Source organism: Furipterus horrens, unplaced genomic scaffold (genome assembly GCF_987537825.1).
Source record: "Furipterus horrens unplaced genomic scaffold, mFurHor1.1.pri manual_scaffold_6, whole genome shotgun sequence".
NCBI lineage: Eukaryota > Metazoa > Chordata > Mammalia > Chiroptera > Furipteridae > Furipterus > Furipterus horrens.
The window spans coordinates 131,490,658-131,509,214 of NW_028327176.1; the positions used below are offsets into that span (position 1 = coordinate 131,490,658).

Consider the following 18,557-nt stretch of genomic DNA (forward strand, 5'->3'; position numbering starts at 1 on the left):
GGACCCAGGGAGAACCACTCCAAGACACATAATCAAAATGTCAAAAGTTAAAGATAAAGAGAGAATCTTAAAAGCGGCAAGAGAGAAGAAAAGAATCATGTACAAAGGGGTCCCAATTAGACTATCAGCTGACTTCTCAAGGGAGACCCTGCAAGCAAGAAGGGACTGGCAAGAAATATTCAAAGTAATGAAAATCCAAAACCTACAACCACGAGTACTTTATCCAGCGAAGCTGCCATTCAGAATAGAAGGGCAGAGAAAGTGTTTCCAGGACAAAATAAAACTGAAAGAGTTCATTAGATCCAAACCACTGTTATATGAGATGTTAAAGGGACTGGTTTAGAAGAAGGAGGATCAAAACTATGAACACTAAAATGAAAACTGCATCACAAGAAACAACAACAGAAGCTAGGGAATTGAAACAAAGGCAAACTAAATAGGCAATGAGAGGGGAAAAAGAACTATAGGTATGGGGAGCATATTGGGGGGAGGTCAGCAGGGAAGGGGAAGAGGGAGAAGGAGGGAGATGGTATAGGAATTAAGAAGCATATTAGGAGGGAATGGAGTAGACAGAGAGAGGTTGAGAAGAACTATACGCACAAACAATGGACATGGACTAAAAGGGGGGAACAACTGGAGGGAGGGGGACCACCGGGTGGAGGGGAGAAGAGGGAAGGGAAATTGGGACAAATGTAACACTATAATCAATAAAATACATAAAAAAAAATACATTCTAAAAATTAAAAAGATATTTAATCTTATAGATAGAATAATTGTAGCAAGGTATAAGATATATAAATAAGATTGAATACAAAGGATATTGAATATTACCTATCTTCAAATATATATGTATTTGAGGTACATAAAAATTTCAACCCCATCACTTATTGTGTGACTTTGTACAGAGATTTTCTAACTTTTGTTATATAAGAAAGACATTAACTTAATTTTTCTCTGTTTACAGAGGAGTATTTTAATAAAGGAAAAAATGAGTCTGAGGACAGTATGCTTCGATTTGAAACTTATCAGTTGATGTGGCAGCAGATGAAATCTGAAACTGAGGTGAATACATTTTTTAATAACAATATTTCTCTAATACCATAAATCTCATATTTGTTGCTTCCCATCTTTTCCACCAGTTTACAAGAGAATTGATGAAATGTTGGAATATTGTTTAAGCACAATCTGTATATCCTAAAACAACAACAATAATAACAAAAAACACCCTATGTTCCTAGTATTAAGCATAACTTCAGGTACTAGAACATAGGTTTATAATGATATTTGCTAAGGCAAAGGGTCCTTTACATATCTTAACAGCTTTGAAGTACTGGCACTCTTCAAATGACCAATTAAGTTACACAAGTAAGAAATCATGCTATTTTAAACTACATCACTCTCTCATCCTCATATCTAGTTACCATACTCTTGATATTCCAGCTCTGAAAAGTTTCTCCCTTATAGTAGATTTGTTGTTAAAGGGTCAACATCTTGAGTGGACTTACTTTGTTTGACCAACACTGTGTTGAATTGGGTTGGCCAAGAAGTCCATTACATTTTTCCATATGTGGCTCTAGTAGTGCCTAGTTGTCTTTAACTTCATTCAAAACAATTTTGCTAGATTGTATTGTGACAGGTGTCATATCAGCATTCATTTGGAAAAAAGTCTATCAAAATCAGTGAATTTTTGTGCAGCTATTTTAACGTTAAAGATGGAAGAAGATATGCAACATTTTTTGGTGTATTAATGCTTTATTATTTCAAGAAAAGTAAAAACGCAACTGAAATGCAAAAAATATTTGTGCAGTGTATGGAGAAGGAGTTGTGACTGATTAAATGTGTCAAAGTGATTTGTGAAGTTTCTTGGTACTATGGACATTTTGGCTAAATAATTCTTTGCTTTGGGGCTGTCTTCTGCATTGGAAGATGTTTAGCAGCACCCCTGGCCTCTACCCACTGGAAGCCAGTAGCAGGAGATAGCCAATATACTCAAAATATCCAAATCAATGAAGTTATTGGTGAAAATGAAAAGTGTGTCTTTTATTTTACTGAAAAAAATATAACGGACTTTTTGACCAACCCAATATATATATGGGATGGTTATACACTTTTCACTTTATTACTGCTTCCCACTACACTTTGTTTATACCTAGTAGCTTTGCTCATTCATGTAATCCATGTGACCATTGAAGGTTTCCGGTTTAAGTCCTCTTCATTTCTTTTTTTTTTTTTTTTTTTTTTCTTTAAATCCTCACAAAAGGATATGTTTACTGATTTGAGAGAGAGAGGAGGGGCTGGATGGAGAAACATTGATGTGACAAAAACATCACTGGTTGCCTCCCATATACACCCTGATCAGGGATCAAACCCGCATGCTTTTGACGTTATGGGATGACGCTCCAACCAGCTGAGCCACCTGGCCAGAGCTGTCCTCTTCATTTCTTAACCTGATTGTCATAATATTCTCCTAACTACTATCCCTGCTTCTGATGTAAAACCCTTCATATCTGCTACTAGTCTCTGTGGCACCATTGGGCAAGTTAGAAAAGTCCTTCTTGCAGGGATTTTCCAGCTCTGCTGCCAGTACGTATAGCTTCTCATCCCCTCTAATTGGGCCTTCACAGTGCTGCCAGATCAACCCTTCCTAACCCTGATTTAATTATGTCTCTGTTTCAGTTCTCTTCAACGGTTATCTCCACAGGATGCAATCCAAACGCCAACATGAAGTACATATTTTCTTAGTCTGTCCCCTTACATATTTGTCCAGTTTCATTCCCTACCACTTCTCATGTTCTTTATGCTTAACTATATCTATGGTTCCCCAAGTGTTTGGTGCTTTCTTCCTTCCTTGCCTCCTTTACTCCCCCATTCTTTCTTTCTATTAGCTACCATCACTTCCTCCATCACCTGTTCTAATGCTTTGGCTCAGATATAGCACCTCCTCATCTTAAGTTGGGTGGTCCTACTCTTTATTCCTATATTATAGCACTCTACACATTTTTATTATAAGTGTTCTTGCTCAATTTCTTTTTTAGGGTAGAGACTCATTTGTACAGTGGTTAGTCAATATTGAATGAATAAATGAGATTCTTTAATGAGGGAATCCAAAACACTAATCACTGGAAATCTAAGGGGAAAGCATTTTTTTTATTTCATTATGATTATAATTTTACATGTAATCTTTGGAATTGAATTCCTGACAGTATTCTTTCATAAATTTAGACGCATCTGATTATTACTAGTAATCAAAGTTTTGTGTGTTCTGTGTAGCAACTGCAAGAGGAATTAAATAAAAACCTATTTGACAGTCTAATCAGATTTCTGCAAAAGTCTCGTTCTGGATTCCAGAAGAATTCAAGAGACTGGGGCTATCAAATAAAACTCAGAGAAATTCCAACTGCTGCCCTTATTCTAGGTATGTACATATTTGTTTTCTTAAATTGATGGTTTTGTTGTTGAGAATAGTAGGGAATAACCTGATAAGCCTGTTTTGTCTCTCTCATTTACAGAATGAAACCAATTATAGTGTGTTGGGCATATTTTCAAAACCAATGAAAGCTGATCTTACATTTGTTAATTAAAAGAAATTGATTTCGATTAGCTAGTATCTTCCTCAACTGTTTGTCTGAAAAATGATGGGGAAATATATTTCTGTTACTCTTTTCTTTCTTATTATGAAAATAGATGTGAATTCAGTAATAAAGAAACCAGTATATTAATAGATTTTAAAAATATGTTTATCATCTCTTCAGTGCATTTACTCTTATGACCTTAATTTTATTTCCCTGTACATAGTTTTTCAATCTTGTATTGTTATATAATATCGTATTAGGAGTAAGTGTTTAAAAGTCAGTTTGGATGAATTATATATAAATTGCTTTCAGACTGCAGGTTTAAATTTCTTACTTAAATTTTCATCATTAATGTTCTATTTTAACCAAACATTTGGATTGCAGTTAATGAAAACTTTTTCTTTGGAATATTAGCAAATTTTTTTCATTGCTTTTGAAAAGAAAGTTGAATTTATGTGGATTTCTAATTACTCTTATTGCACCTTCAATTTGATATTCAGGGTTTTTATACTAGTAGGGTCTGAGATAAGAAATTCTTCTGTCTAATACTGGCTAATACTGTTTTTTATCTACTTGGTATTCACGGCAGTACTTTTCAAATTTTATTGTACCTACAAATGACCTCCAGGGGATCTTAGTAAATGAAAGTTTTCACTGATAGGTCTGGGCTAATGCCTGAAACTCTGCATTTCTAACAGGCCTTTAGTTAATGCCCATGCTACTGATCCTGAGACCCCTCTGAATAATAAGACTGTGGAATGATTTATAATGCAATGGACCAGCTTTTCAGTGCAGCCTGCCACTTAATTTCAAAACCCCTTCCATTATGGATGAGAAACTGATGGCTGGCTTGTACTGTTGGGTGCTTTCTTTCTGTATACTGCCATGTTACAGTAATTGGAGGTGGAATGAGAAAAACGCAATCAAGAGGCATAGGCTGATAGATTGTTGTGAGAGCACTGTTTAAATCCCTTCTCTGTGTACTGCTGAAAGTAGGAAGGAAACTAATGGAGATCATGTGTTTCAAAGTCAGGGGTTTGAGGAGAACATTTTTCCAGTTAAAGCTGCTGATTATCTTGTTTCAGATAGTTCCATTGTCTTAGGGAACATAGTGTTAATAGCTTATAAACTCAGACAAGATAAGCCAGTGTTTAGTCAACTCCTAAATTTGTTCAGAGATGTAGTATCACAATCTTAGACCATAATGCATGCTAGGAATATCATTTTGATACTTAAAAAAAAAAAAAAATCAAAGATATTTAAGTGTAATTGTACATTTTCTGTTTTCTAAATGGTATATGTCTGTTTGTTTATTTATTTATTTATTTTAGTGTGTGTCCATTTAAAAATAGCCTGCCAACATTTTTATGTGTTGGCTTTCCTAGAAAAAAAGTGTTGATTATTGATAGTGGCCTGGTTGATCCTGAACCTTTTCTGACAAGCAGTTGAGGTTCCATAGTAGCAAGCCTCAAGTAGTTTCAAAACATCTGCTGCTGGCACCTGCCTAACTGCCAAAGCGCTTTCTAGAATCACAGATTGCAATGTTAGGGAGGTTATCAGTTAATAGACTTTTTTCCAAAGTTGTGGGGAAATTTTCACTCAATTCTGATAACTGCATTCAGAGGGCTAAAATTCTGATTTGTGGAAACGAGAGTCAGGGTTTAGTAAATACCTACAGGACCTTAAAACTATAATTTGTTTTTAGGCTCTTTGCTTGGAAATCAGTTCAGCATACACTTTACCTATTATATTTACTACTGTGATCATAAATAATATTACTGATTGGATTCTCCTCAGTTGTTAAGTGAGGGTCACAGTAAGGCTGGAATCTATAATCCTTATTTTTTTAATAATTATTTTAAAGAGTTCTTTGTGAATGTGACAAAAGGATGAAATTATTCCTAAGATGTTTTAAAGGGTCAACTACACATCCCTAGTAATTTTTTTAAAAAGAGAAATTGTGCTGAGTACCTTTACTGACAAATAAGTATAGTGTGTGCCCCTAGATCTCTATTATTGCTAGAGATCTCGTCATTTATGCAGTGTATATTTTTGTTTCCTGTTATTCATCATGTTGTAAAATATTTTTACTTAGCAATTCACTTGATATCTTAAATAGCTTTTGTTGTTAAATTATTAATAATAAAAGTGCTGGTGTAATATTGATGTATAATCCCATAGGTGTGAATGTAACAGATCATGATTTAACATTCAGAAGTCTAACAGAAGCCCTTCAGAATAATGTCACTCCATATGTAGCCTCATTGCAAGCTAGAGACTGTCCAGGTAAAGTATAAATGCTTTAATAACCTCGGTGTTACAAATCTCTTTAGTCCTCTCTCCATCTCTTTTTGTGTGTCCCTCTGTCTCTCTCTCTCAAGCTTTTTTTATCCCTTTTTATTTGTAGGAAGAGTATAATAGTTTTTATATTTATATATTTGTTTTGGTAACATTTTTATTATAGGCAATACAAGCTTTGGCCTAGTGTTAGTTCTAATTAATGAAATTGAAATATTAAGGAGAGGAGACTAATGAACATTAATAGTCAATATGTTAAATGATACGTTACTTAATGTTAAGTATAGAAAAATACATTTTACTCAAATACAGTAATGTCATCTACTGGTTAAGAAGTTTCAGTTCTATAAAAATTTAAGGGTGATAAGCTTTCTTTTATCTTTTGCAGATATGAAACATTTTTTGAAAAAGCTGTTCTCACAGCTGATGGACTGCCATGTAGATGTGGAATCCAAGGACGAGGAAAAAGATATCCAGAAAAAGACACATTGTTCAATGGACTCTCTTTCCCATTGGTATATGAATGTCACCCAGGTAAATGTAAACTGACAGTTTCCTCCCAAGAAATTGGCATATGATTGAAGAGGCATGGAATTATATTAAACACAGTACTGTTTTGTTCTAATAACGGTATGCTTATGCAGCACTAGCTATTAACTTAATAGTAGCTACTTGTTTTTCCTAAGGCTATTAGAATTTAAAAGTATTCTTTTATCAGTTTGCAGCTTACCTCCTGGTAAAAGTTTAAGTTCTTACAAGGCCATTTTATTTGTGGGAGAACATCATCTAGTGACAAAAGAGCATCTGGAATTGGTTCTGCTGCAGATTTTATCTCTGCAACAATGGCTATAAGGTTAATAGAATCATGCTGTATCTATTGTCAACTTAGTCCAATAAGAAACAGCCATATATATTTTTTAAGAATCTAATTAGTTCCATGTTTAGAATTCTTGGGGAATAATTGCTCTCTAAGTAAATTATATTCAACAAACAGATAAATAAAAAGAAGCTCCATTAACCTAGTGAATCATGGATTTCTGTACCATAAAGTCACAGCCTTAGCTTATGATGCTGTGTAGCCAGGTAGTAAGGGACAAAATACTGTAGTGATATTTTTTGATGAATGTATTTGCTGAAGTCATCATTAGTGTAGTTACCTTTTGCAGTATGTACTGGTTCTAATTCTTACTGTAGTGTCTTAATTTGATTTAGAATTTTATATCTGGTAGAAATCAAACGCAGCATTCAATTTAAGATTGGGATTGGACTAGATGATATTTAAGATGCTTTTCAACTTGAAAGTTCACAGTAGCAGAGCAGTTTTTATTTATTTATTTGGTTGTTTATTTTTAGAGAGAGAGGAAAGGAGAAAGGGAGAGAAACATCACTGTGTGGTTGCCTCTCACTCACACCCCCAACTGGGGACCTGATGTGCAACCTAGTCATGTGCCCTGACTGGGAATCAAACCAGCGACACTTGGTTCACAGGCCGACGCTCAATTCACTGAGCCACAGCAGTCAGGGTAGCAGAGCAGTTTTATTCGTTGTGCTTTTTAATTAAAATTACTAGTTGTTATTTTAAAGCCAATTATGACATCATACCAACAGAAAATTCAGTTTTATAGAGAATGTTCTCTTCTTCCCATGTTTTTATGTCATTTTCTTCAGATAGCAGAAAATATAAATATTTCATATGTGTTATAGATTTTACTGAGCCTTTTTCTTCTTGGTTATTACTCCCATGTTAGATAGAAAGATTCTGCGAATAACTGTTAGAATGAGTTTCTATTTATTATGTGGGAGAAATTTAAAAAAAAAAAAGTTACTGTGAAATGTAAAGGCAGCTATATATACATGTATAGCATTATTTGGTTGGTAAGGCTTACTTTTAACTCCTTCTTTCCACAATGGCTTTAAAGAAGACAGACCCAGGAAAGCCAGGGAAAAAGAGGACTTCTTCTAGCCAGTGGCAGTCTCCTCCTGTTGTGCTTATCTTAAAGGATATGGAAAGCTTCACCACAAAAGTACTACAAGACTTCATAATTATCAGCAGGTAGATGATGTATCACCTGTTTTTTGTGCAAAATTTATTTAATTAAGAAAATATACAATGTTTAACTTAAAAAAGCACACCCACCACCCCGTTTTTTTGTTTTTTGTTTTTTGGAGAAAACAAATTGCAATTTAATCTTTATATTAATAACAAATGTATGGAAACCAGGATGATTTCAAATTCCATATAATTGAATGTTCAGAGACCTATAAGATTTTCATTTGCTTTTTGATAAAAGAATGAGAATCACGACAAAAATTAACCAATTTAAATTAGCATAAGGTAGTATAGAATATAGTTTCTTTCACCAAGGTTGTCGGTCTCTTACTTGGCCATTAAATATATACCTACTGCATATTGAGATATTTTCATCAGATCTTACTTTCTATTTCCTATTCACCCTTAAATATTTTGAGTTAGTTCTACTGAGCAAGAACATTTTCTAAAAAGCATTATTTTATATAATATTTCTAATAAGAATCTACTTCCATGACCTCATTGCATCTTTAAGGCAAGCCTGTGAGACTCAGAATTGAAGTAACTAATTCTATTTTAAAATCCAGTAACAAGCATTACCCATGTACATTTTTATTTTTATTTTTTTAAGATTTTATTTATTTTTATTTTTTAGAGAGAAGGGAAGGGAAGCGGAAAGAGATGGACAGAAACATAGATGGGTGGCCTTTCTCAGGCCCCCACATGAGGGCCTGGCCCATAACCCAGGCATGTGTCCTGACTGGGAATCAAACCAGCTGTCTCTTGGTTGGCAGGCCTGTGCTCAATCCGATGAGCCACACCAGCCAGGGCATCCCATGGTATATTTTTAAAGATATAATTTGTTTTGTTTTCTTCTGTATGTTACCTTGCTTAATACCTATGGCTGCAGCCCTGGCTGGGGTGGCTCAGTGGATTGAGCACAGGCTTGCAAACTGAAAGGTCACTGGTTCAATTCCCAGTCAGGGTACATTCCTGGGTTGCGGGACCAGGTCCCCAGGTGGGGGCGTGTGAGGGGCAACCGATTGATGTTTCTCTCGCACACTGATGTTTATTTCCCTCTCTTTCTCCCTCCCTTCCCTTCTTTCTAAAAAAATAAAAATAAATAAAATCTTAAAAAAAAAGTTATGGCTACATTTGCCTTAAAGTTATATTGTGTTATAATTTACTAATGTACTTATTTCTATTTTGATAGTCCCTTTTCCCCCCATTTTTAAACTAAGATTTCTAGATCCTAAGACTTCTAAATGCTAATATTGAACTGCTTAACATGCTGGAAAAATGCACAGTACAAAATAGTGACAGAAAAGCTCTATTTTTATGGAGCTCAGACCTGTGACTACTTTTCCATCAAAAGTAAGAAAAAGGAACTTAAAACAGTGACAGACTCCAGGTACTTTACTCCTATGCAGGTAGAACTGTATGCAGCTAGGATATGAAAAGCAATAGCTAACAAGAAGGAGCTAGCAAAATCATCAGCCAGGATACATGGGACTTACCTACAGTAGCTCTCAAAGGGAGTATTGTTTTACTTTGTGAAAGTCATTTGTGTTCCTACTGGTAGTGCCAAGAATCAGTAAATAATGTTCAGCCCTGGCCAGGTGGCTCAGTTACTTGAGTGTCATCCCATGCACCAACTATGTCTCTGTTACTTTAATGGGAAAATGAGTAACTAGCAAATTTTAGTATCTAGAATGATACTCCTTATCAATGTCTTACAAAGCAGGCATAAAAATAAAGGTCTTATTGTGAAATATGGCATATTGAAATACATTTGTTAAAAAAAATCCCACTTTTGTATTTTTTTTTTTTAAAACTAGTCAACATCTACATGAATTTCCACTAATACTCATTTTTGGAATTGCCACATCTCCTATTATCATTCATCGGTTGCTTCCTCATGCAGTATCATCTCTGTTGTGTATAGAAATATTCCAATCTTTGTCTTGCGAGGAGCACCTGACTACAGTACTTGATAAGGTAAAAAGAAAAATATTTATCAGTGAAATAGGATGAAAAGAAAACTCCCAAAAATAATTATAAATATAAATATAAATATACATCTCTTCAAAGTATGGTATTGAACCATATATTCCTTCACATATTTTAATACTTCTATATTTAATGGTTTTTATATGGTATAGTATTACCTAAAATAGAAATACTTATAACACTATAAGATAAAATATAATATTTATGAAAAGAATGATGTCTGTCAATGTATGGCTATCAATCAATCAGTTATTACTCAGTGGAAAATTGTTTGTTGTTGTTGTTTGTTTTTTTGTTTGTTTTAGAGAGGGGTAGGGAGGGAGAGAGGTGAGGAGAGAAACATCAATTGGTTGCTTCTCGTACATACCCTGACTGGGGACCGAACCTGCAACCTAGGCATGTGCCCTGACTGGGAATCAGACTGGTGATGTTTTGCTTTGCAGGACAATGCCCAACCAACTGAGCCATACCAATTCAGGACATTTTTTTTTTTAAGTTTTACAAATGTAATGACTTCCTGGTAACAATGACAATGTTTTGACTCAGATTTAACATTAAATAATTTGAAGTTTTTAGTGAACTTTTTCCTGTCATGCTGATGATGTTTTCCCAGACCATAGACTGGGTTTCTACCTAAATAAGATACAATCTTTTGTATTGACTTTTCACAAATTGTTGCTAGATTTAGCTTCTTTAAGGTGTGCTTTATGTTGCTTGTGTCAGGTAAACAGATGACAGCCTTCCCTTTATTTACTACCCACTTCTACATTTTTACCCCATAAAGGTGGTATCCATTGGTTTACTAACGTGTTAGGGGAAATTTTTCCAGCTGTAGTATTTAAAATTGCGTGGTTTGTAGCCAAGTTCAATTGGTGTTCTATAACCATGCTTTTGTTTAAAAAGCCTAGGATGACTTCATTTTCAGATGTAAAATCTTCACTATAGACCATTGAAAGAAAATTAGCTGAACAATGCAAATTCATCTATTTTATATATTTTTAAAAGACATTTGCTAGTTTGGGGTTTTTGACTTAACAGTACATAATGTGTACTGTTAATTACTGTGTATCAGTAGGGATGAAAAAGAAATTAGATAACAAGAATTACCAAAGCTTGCAGCTTCTTTGGTGGCTTCTTGTGGGAGAATAGGGGTTATATAGTTCATAGGCTGAATTTTTTAAAATTAGAGATTAGATAGAGGATGATGAACATCTTTGATTCTGAACATGTTGTATGAATATGAATAGCTTTATTATCACTGTTGTGTAAAATTTTAGTCGATGTTTGATCTGAAAAGCCTACCTATTGTTACAGTTTTCATAGTTAGTGTCATAGTCTCATTCTTTGCCTCATTATTTATACTTGATATTTATGAAGAGTAAAGACTAACAAGGAGTGTGTCCTGCCCCCCATTTATCTCTTTCAGCTACTTCTTACAACTCAGTTTCCCTTTAAGCTGAGTGAAAAGGTGTTGCAGATTCTGACCAGCATCTTTTTGTATTATGATTTCTCAATTCAGAACTTTATAAAAGGACTTCAGGTAAGAAGACACTGATGGCCTTGAAAATTCACAAGTTGATTCTAAATAATTTGCATGTTATTTCAAACAGACTAGTATGATTTATAAGGCATTTTAAATGGCAAAATCTAGAATAAGTAAATCCAAGTTATATTATTTTAGGTTCTATCATTGCTTTGTTACCTTGCAACAAAAATATAGAGAATATGTTAATTGGATATTAAAATGGAAAAAGGCCTCCCTCCATTCCAGTGATTCTTAACCATGTTAAGGGAGGTAGGAGGGAAAGGGACCTTTTTTTAAGAATCTGATGAGAACTTGTTAACTTTCTACCTAGGAAATATTATATATAAAGGGTCAGCAAACTTTTTTTGTTAAGGACTAGATACTAAATATTTTTGGCTTTTCATGCTACATATGGCCTCTGTTGCATATTCTTCGTTTTCTTCTTTCTTTTTTAAAATAACCCTTTAAAGATATAAAAAACATTCCTGGGCCATATAAAAATAGGCTGTGAGTTATAGCTTGCTGTCCCCTGCACATATATGTGTGTGTTCATTTATACTTATTTTTATATATTGAGAATGCATTTTCACTAAGGTTTCATAAATTGACAAAAAATTCACAAACCTAGCTTCACAGCATCTGTTTTAAACTAAAAACGGACACTATTATTCTGTTGTTTAAAGCTTAATATCATTCCCCTCTCTTGGCAACTACCTAAACTACCTTAGCAAAGTGTAGTCATTGTGAACACATGTCAGCTGTCAAGTTGATTAAAACCTATATATTAGTAACCTTCAGTACAAAAGTGCAATGTAATACCTTATGTTTATGTAGTACCTAGATGATTATAAATTACTTTCCTTGTGTACTGTTCTTCCACATAAAACACTTTAGTGGTTTGCTATGGCTAATATATGTTTTTTAATTCAATTTAATTAAAAAAAAATCCTCGCCCAAGGATATGTTTATTGATTTTAGAGAGACATCGGTGTGAGAGAGAAACATCGATTGATATATGGGAAGATGCTTTGTTTAGCTGAGCCACCCGGCCAGGGCTCAAATTTAGATTTTTTTTTTAAGTATATTAAAGCAAGAGAGTATTATTTAGCTCAGCAATATATGAGATAAAATGATATTGAGCTATAACCATTTCTTATTTACTTCTTATTCATTTTATTCATGTCCTTATTTACCCCACCCTGGCTGGTTTGGCTCAGTGGATTGAGCGTCGGCCTGCGAGCTAAGTGTCGCTGGTTCGATCTTCCAGTCAGGGCACACCAGAGAAGGAAAACTCTGACTCCAAAAACCTCCGCTGCCTTGCGGCATACCTCTTCAGGGGAAAGGCTAAGGAGAAGGGAAACTCTGACTCCAAACCTCCGCTGCCTTGCAGCATACCTCCTCAGGGGAAAGGCTAAGGGAGTAAACCCCGACAGAAAATCCGGAGCCGGAGTCCCTAAGGCGGTTTGACGTTGTAGTCAACACTGGCAACTCCTGCGGCGCACCTGAAGCCAAGCTGTATTGACTCTGTCTTTCCCCTTGGATCCTTCAGCTGCGAAGAGAGGGGGGGTCTGCTGCATGGGCAACAGCTGGCCCTCCATATCACCCTGCCCAGGCTTTGTAGCTTCACTGGAGAGGACACTCCAGCGTCATCGCAAGATGTCGACTCAACACGGGAGGAGACAGATACCGGTTATAAGCTCATCCGATTGGCGAAGGAAACGAGCGCCAGGGGTCTCCTCTGACGGTGGGAGAGGTCATCGCACCTCACTGGACAGCTACCGCCCGCCTCAAGCTGGGCAGCCCCCAGCCAATTAGGTGCCGTCTCGCCATGGCTCACCTGCCCCACTGGGTGCGTGGGGATCAGAGAGGCGTCTCTTGAAAAGTGGGCCACAAAACACTCGCACCAGGCAATTCCAAGCAAACAACAAGAAAGAAGCCTCCAGCTCTTCGCCTCGCTAGCTGGAACATCAGGACCATGTGTCCCGGACTTACTGCAGACCTTCCGTGGATCAATGGTGCCAGGAAAAGCGCCGTCATCGACAGGGAACTGGCACGACTAAACATCGACATTGCGGCTCTACAGGAGACCCGGTTGGCCGACAACGGAACTATCAGAGAAACCAACTACACCTTCTACTGGCAAGGGAAGTCTCCGGACCAACCAAGACAGCACGGTGTTGGGTTCGCTGTGAAGAACACGCTTGTTAACTCCATAGAGCCACCCACAGGAGGCACAGAGAGATTACTTACCCTCCGATTGTCAACAACTTTCGGCCCAGTCAGCATTCTTAGCGCGTATGCCCCAACCCTCTGCGCCACCACCGAAGAGAAAGAACAGTTCTACCATGCACTGGACGAAGCGTTATCCAAGATCCCCAGAAGTAACGCTCTTTATCTCCTTGGAGACTTCAATGCAAGAGTAGGAGCCGACCACATGGCCTGGCCCACCTGCCTCGGAAACTTTGGGAGAGGAAAGATCAATGAGAATGGTCAGCGACTGCTTGAGCTTTCGTGTCACCACGGCCTGTGCGTGACAAACACATTCTTCAAGTGCAAAGAGATCCACCAGGTGTCATGGAGGCACCCCCGCTCCCGCCACTGGCACCAGCTTGACCTCGTCATCACCAGAAGAACGGATATTGGCAGCACCCTCCTCACCCGCAGCTACCACAGTGCAGACTGCGACACGGACCATGCCCTCGTGGTAAGCAAGGTGCGCATAATGCCGAAGAGGTTGCACCACTCCAAGATGAAGGGTCGCCCACGCATCAACACCAGTTGTGCCAGCAACCCAGTTAAGACCCAGCAATTCATCAACAGGATGGAAGATGCACTCGGCGAGGGAACGGCGGCAGATGACATTATCGAATCCAATTGGCCACGTCTCCGCAACGCCATATACAACTCCGCCATTATTGCTTACGGGAAGAAAGAGCGGAAGAACGCTGACTGGTACGAGGCTCACTGGGAAGAAATGGAACCCGTGATCGAGGCTAAGAGGAAGGCCCTACTGGCTTACAAGGCCACGCCCACTCCCAGTACACTTTAAGCTCTATGGGCTGCCAGGAACAAAGTCCAGAAGACCGCCCGCCACTGTGCCAACACCTATTGGCTAAACCTGTGCAGAAGCATCCAGGAAGCCGCCGATATAGGCAACGCACGAGGAATGTATGAGGGTATCAAGAAGGCAACAGGCCCAATCCCCTCCAAGATCGCCCCCCTTAAGTCCAAGACAGGTGAGGTCATCACTGACCAGGAACAGCAAATGCGGCGGTGGACCGAGCACTACCTCGAGCTGTACGCAACGAGGAACACCGTAACAGACACTGCTCTTAACGCCATCCCAGACCTACCAGTCATGGAGGAGCTAGACATCCCACCTACTGCGGCAGAGCTCGGCAAAGCCATTGACCGCCTCGCTTGCGGGAAAGCACCAGGAAGCGACGGAATCCCTCCAGAAATCCTAAAGAGCGGGAAACCAGTCCTGCTACAGCCGCTCCACCATGTACTCTGTCTCTGCTGGAAGGAGGGTTACATCCCTCAGGATATGAGAGACGCCAACATTATCACCATGTACAAGAACAAAGGAGACCGCAGCGACTGCAACAACTACCGGGGCATCTCTCTCCTCAGCGTCGTCGGCAAAGTATTCGCCCGGGTCGCTCTTGCCCGCCTGCAGACCCTTGCTTCCCGCGTCTACCCAGAGTCCCAGTGTGGCTTCAGAGCTGGCCGATCAACAGTGGACATGATCTTCTCCCTACGCCAGCTGCAGGAGAAGTGTCACGAGCAGCATAAACCACTCTACCTCGCCTTTATCGACCTCATGAAGGCGTTTGATCTGGTCAGTCGAAGCGGACTCTTCAGCTTGCTACGGAAGATTGGCTGTCCACCACATCTGCTTGCTGTGGTCATGTCCTTTCACGACAACATGCACAGCACGGTGTCCTACAACGGCGCAACCTCTGAGGCCTTCCCAGTCAGCAGCGGAGTAAAGCAGGGCTGCGTCCTCACGCCTACACTGTTCGGAATCTTCTTCTCCATGCTCCTCCAATACGCCTTTAAGGACTGCAGCAAGGGTGTCTTCATTCACACCAGATCCGATGGCAAGCTGTACAACCTGGCCCGTCTACGAGCCAAGACCAAAGTCAAAGAGGTGCTCATCCGTGAGATGCTCTTCGCCGACGACGCAGCTTTGACATCACACTCCGAAGAGGGACTCCAGCAGCTAGTCACTTGCCTTTCCCACGCATGCAAGGAGTTCGGACTAGCCATCAGCCTGACGAAGACGAACGTTATGGCTCAAGGCACGGGGACTCCCCCATGCATCACCATCGACGGATACACCCTGGAGGTTGTCAACGACTTCACTTACCTCGGGTCCACCATTTCGAGCTCTCTGTCAGTTGACTTGGAGGTCAACCGGAGAATCGCCAGGGCAGCCACAGTTATGGCCGAACTGAACTGGCGAGTGTGGAACAATTCCAGCCTCACTGAGAAAACCAGACTGCGCATCTACCAAGCCTGCGTACTCAGCACTCTCCTCTATGGCAGCGAGATGTGGACCACCTACACAAGGCACGAAAGGAAACTCAACAGCTTCCACATGAGGTGCCTGCGACGCGTCCTGCATGTCGCCTGGCAGGATAAGGTTCCCAACACCGAGGTGGTGAAGCGAGCCAACATGAGCAGTTTGCATGCAGTTCTTATTGAGAGACGCCTCAGGTGGCTTGGCCATGTCAAAAGAATGGATGCAGGCCGTATTCCCAAAGACCTCCTCTATGGCGAGCTAGCAGAAGGCCAGAGGATGACAGGGCGCCCAAAACTGCGGTTCAAAGACATCTGCAAAAAGGACATGACACAATGCTCCATCAATCTCAACACATGGGAAGTTCAAGCAGATGACCGCCTAGCCTGGAGGCTCGCGGTCAGGCAAGGTACGTCACGCGCAGAGGCTGCGCGCAACGAGGAGGCGGTCCAGAAAAGATCGAGGCGGAAGCAGCGTCAACAGCAGCAACAACAGCCATCTGCCTTCACCTGTAACAAGTGCGGCAGGGATTGTCACTCCCGAGTCGGACTGCACAGCCATTCTCGGCGGTGCAGGTAGACTCTCAAGAAGCTACGCCATCGTCTCTCGAGACGGACGGCTGCCGATGACGATGATGACTTATTTACCCATAAGTATTTATCAAGAGCCTACTGAAAACCAAACACTATGTATGTTGAGCCCTGGAGAACAGGGGACAAAAAAATGTCTGCCTTCCAGTTGCTCATTGCTTAATGAAGGAGGCAGAAGAATAAACCTGCATTCATAGTTCTGAGTCAGTGCTCTGAAAGAAACGTTCCTGGAGATTTTGTAGGAGACTAGAAGTGTATCCTAAGGCAGAAGAGCTGTCCAGGTCAGAATTAGAAGAACATTCCAAGTAAAGGCAACAGTAGAGGGAGCCAGGTGTATCAGAGGGCTATTGCAATAATGTAGACATAATATGACAAAGACTAAACTAAGGTAGTGGGACTAGAGTGGAGGAAACCAATTTTAGGATGAGATAGAATCAACAACATGGTGACTAAGGGGATGATAGGATGTGTAAGAGAGGAGCATAAGTGACAGATACAAAGGTTCTAGTCTGGCAGATGGTTTGGAGGTTGGTACCATTTATTAAGTGTACATGTTAACATATAAATCAAAGCCAGTTTGTTAGAAAAGGGTGACTTTCTTTGGAATAGGGTTAATTTAGGGTGTGTTGGATATAAAGATTTGGCACTGAGGAGAAAGACCTGGACCGGAAATATTTAGGATTATCATTAAAAGGTAGTAGTTGAAGTCATGTAATGAGGATGAGGCAAAGCAGAGGAGTGAGGAAAGCACTAAGGGTTAGGCAAACTGACATATAAGAGTGAACAATAGGAAAGGAGACTAAAAACAAAAAGGAAAACTAATAGAAAGCAGAATATCACTGAAGTCAATGGAATAAATAGTTTTAGGAAATACAAACTGTAGTCTTAAATACCATTGAAAAAGTGAGTGAAGAGAAGAACATTAACCGAGTTACTTAATCTCTCTGGGTCTCATTTTTCTCATCTGTAAAATAAGGGGAATCAGATTGGATGATTTTATAGGTTTCTGGTAATTGACTAAGCACCTCCTTTGTTCTAGACGCTTTACTAAGTATTTCCTTTGTTTCATTAATATGTATTATCCTCAGTTTTGCACATGAAAAAGCAGGCTTAGGTTAAGTAGCTTGGCCAAGTTCACATAGTTAATAAGTGGCAGAACATTTAGAATCCATTTGTCCAGTTTTCCAAATCAGTGTGAAATGTGTGTAAGTCCTGATTTCTGTACCAGGGACAATAGGGTATATGATCATTCTGCATATGTTTAAGTCCTTCCCACATTAGGTGGATATGTTAACCAACTCATTAATTGACCCAGATATTGAGAATGCCCTTGGACAAAATAGTTAAGTGATATTGGATTCTTATCTCCTTCATAGCTCTACTCTAGCTCATGTGACTTGCCCACATTCCTCCTCCCCAGGAAGTTCCTTATCATGTTTGATTTTTGTTTTTCATATGCTTAAGAAGTGGTGTTAATCTTAGAATAAGTATTATCACATTAGTTTAATTGGAAAATATAAGTAAGAAATCAGATTACATTGATATGGTCAAAGATAATTTAACACTTGGCATGAATAGTCGCTTTCTAATTTGTACTTGTTTCTAAGTTAGGCTGGCCCCTTGCCTTACAGCCTTACACTTCCTCCAGAAGGGACTATTTTGGGGGATTTCCTCTAGCCTTGGGTTTCTGATCCTCACCTCTGTAGGCTCAGAAATTCATTGTTAGTTTACCCAGGAAGGATCAAGCTCAAATACCTTAAGGATGATATGTAAACTTAGCATGTTAATTTATTAATTTGGGATGGGGAATGATACTTTTCAGTGATCAAAATGTGTTTTATCTATTATGTAGGGACTGTCACTCCAGTATCAAGGTATCTGGAAAAACCAAACTGATCATGAGAAGGTTGCTTAGAGTCAAAGCTTTTAACATTTGGAGAGTTAGGGGATATATCTTACCAGTTATGGTAGAATCTGGAAAGTCATTCTCCCTTATACTATGGAGACT

General features: G+C 39.0%; 1 protein-coding gene across 6 annotated transcripts in view; it reads left to right on the top strand.

Annotated features, from left to right (window-relative positions):
* Positions 1 to 18,557, top strand: part of ORC3 (origin recognition complex subunit 3) — a 70,172-nt gene that overhangs the window by 9,431 nt on the left and 42,184 nt on the right. For 2 of the 6 annotated variants that reach the window (XM_090279654.1, XM_090279655.1), the window contains exons 3-9: positions 965 to 1,062; positions 3,271 to 3,415; positions 5,754 to 5,858; positions 6,259 to 6,410; positions 7,790 to 7,923; positions 9,738 to 9,897; positions 11,336 to 11,449. In XM_090279654.1, coding sequence (XP_090135780.1) covers positions 965 to 1,062; positions 3,271 to 3,415; positions 5,754 to 5,858; positions 6,259 to 6,410; positions 7,790 to 7,923; positions 9,738 to 9,897; positions 11,336 to 11,449 — 908 coding nt within the window. The remainder of the gene's footprint in view (positions 1 to 964; positions 1,063 to 3,270; positions 3,416 to 5,753; positions 5,859 to 6,258; positions 6,411 to 7,789; positions 7,924 to 9,737; positions 9,898 to 11,335; positions 11,450 to 18,557) is intronic. The other 4 variants (XM_090279656.1, XM_090279657.1, XM_090279658.1 and 1 more) reach the window with 3 other exon arrangements.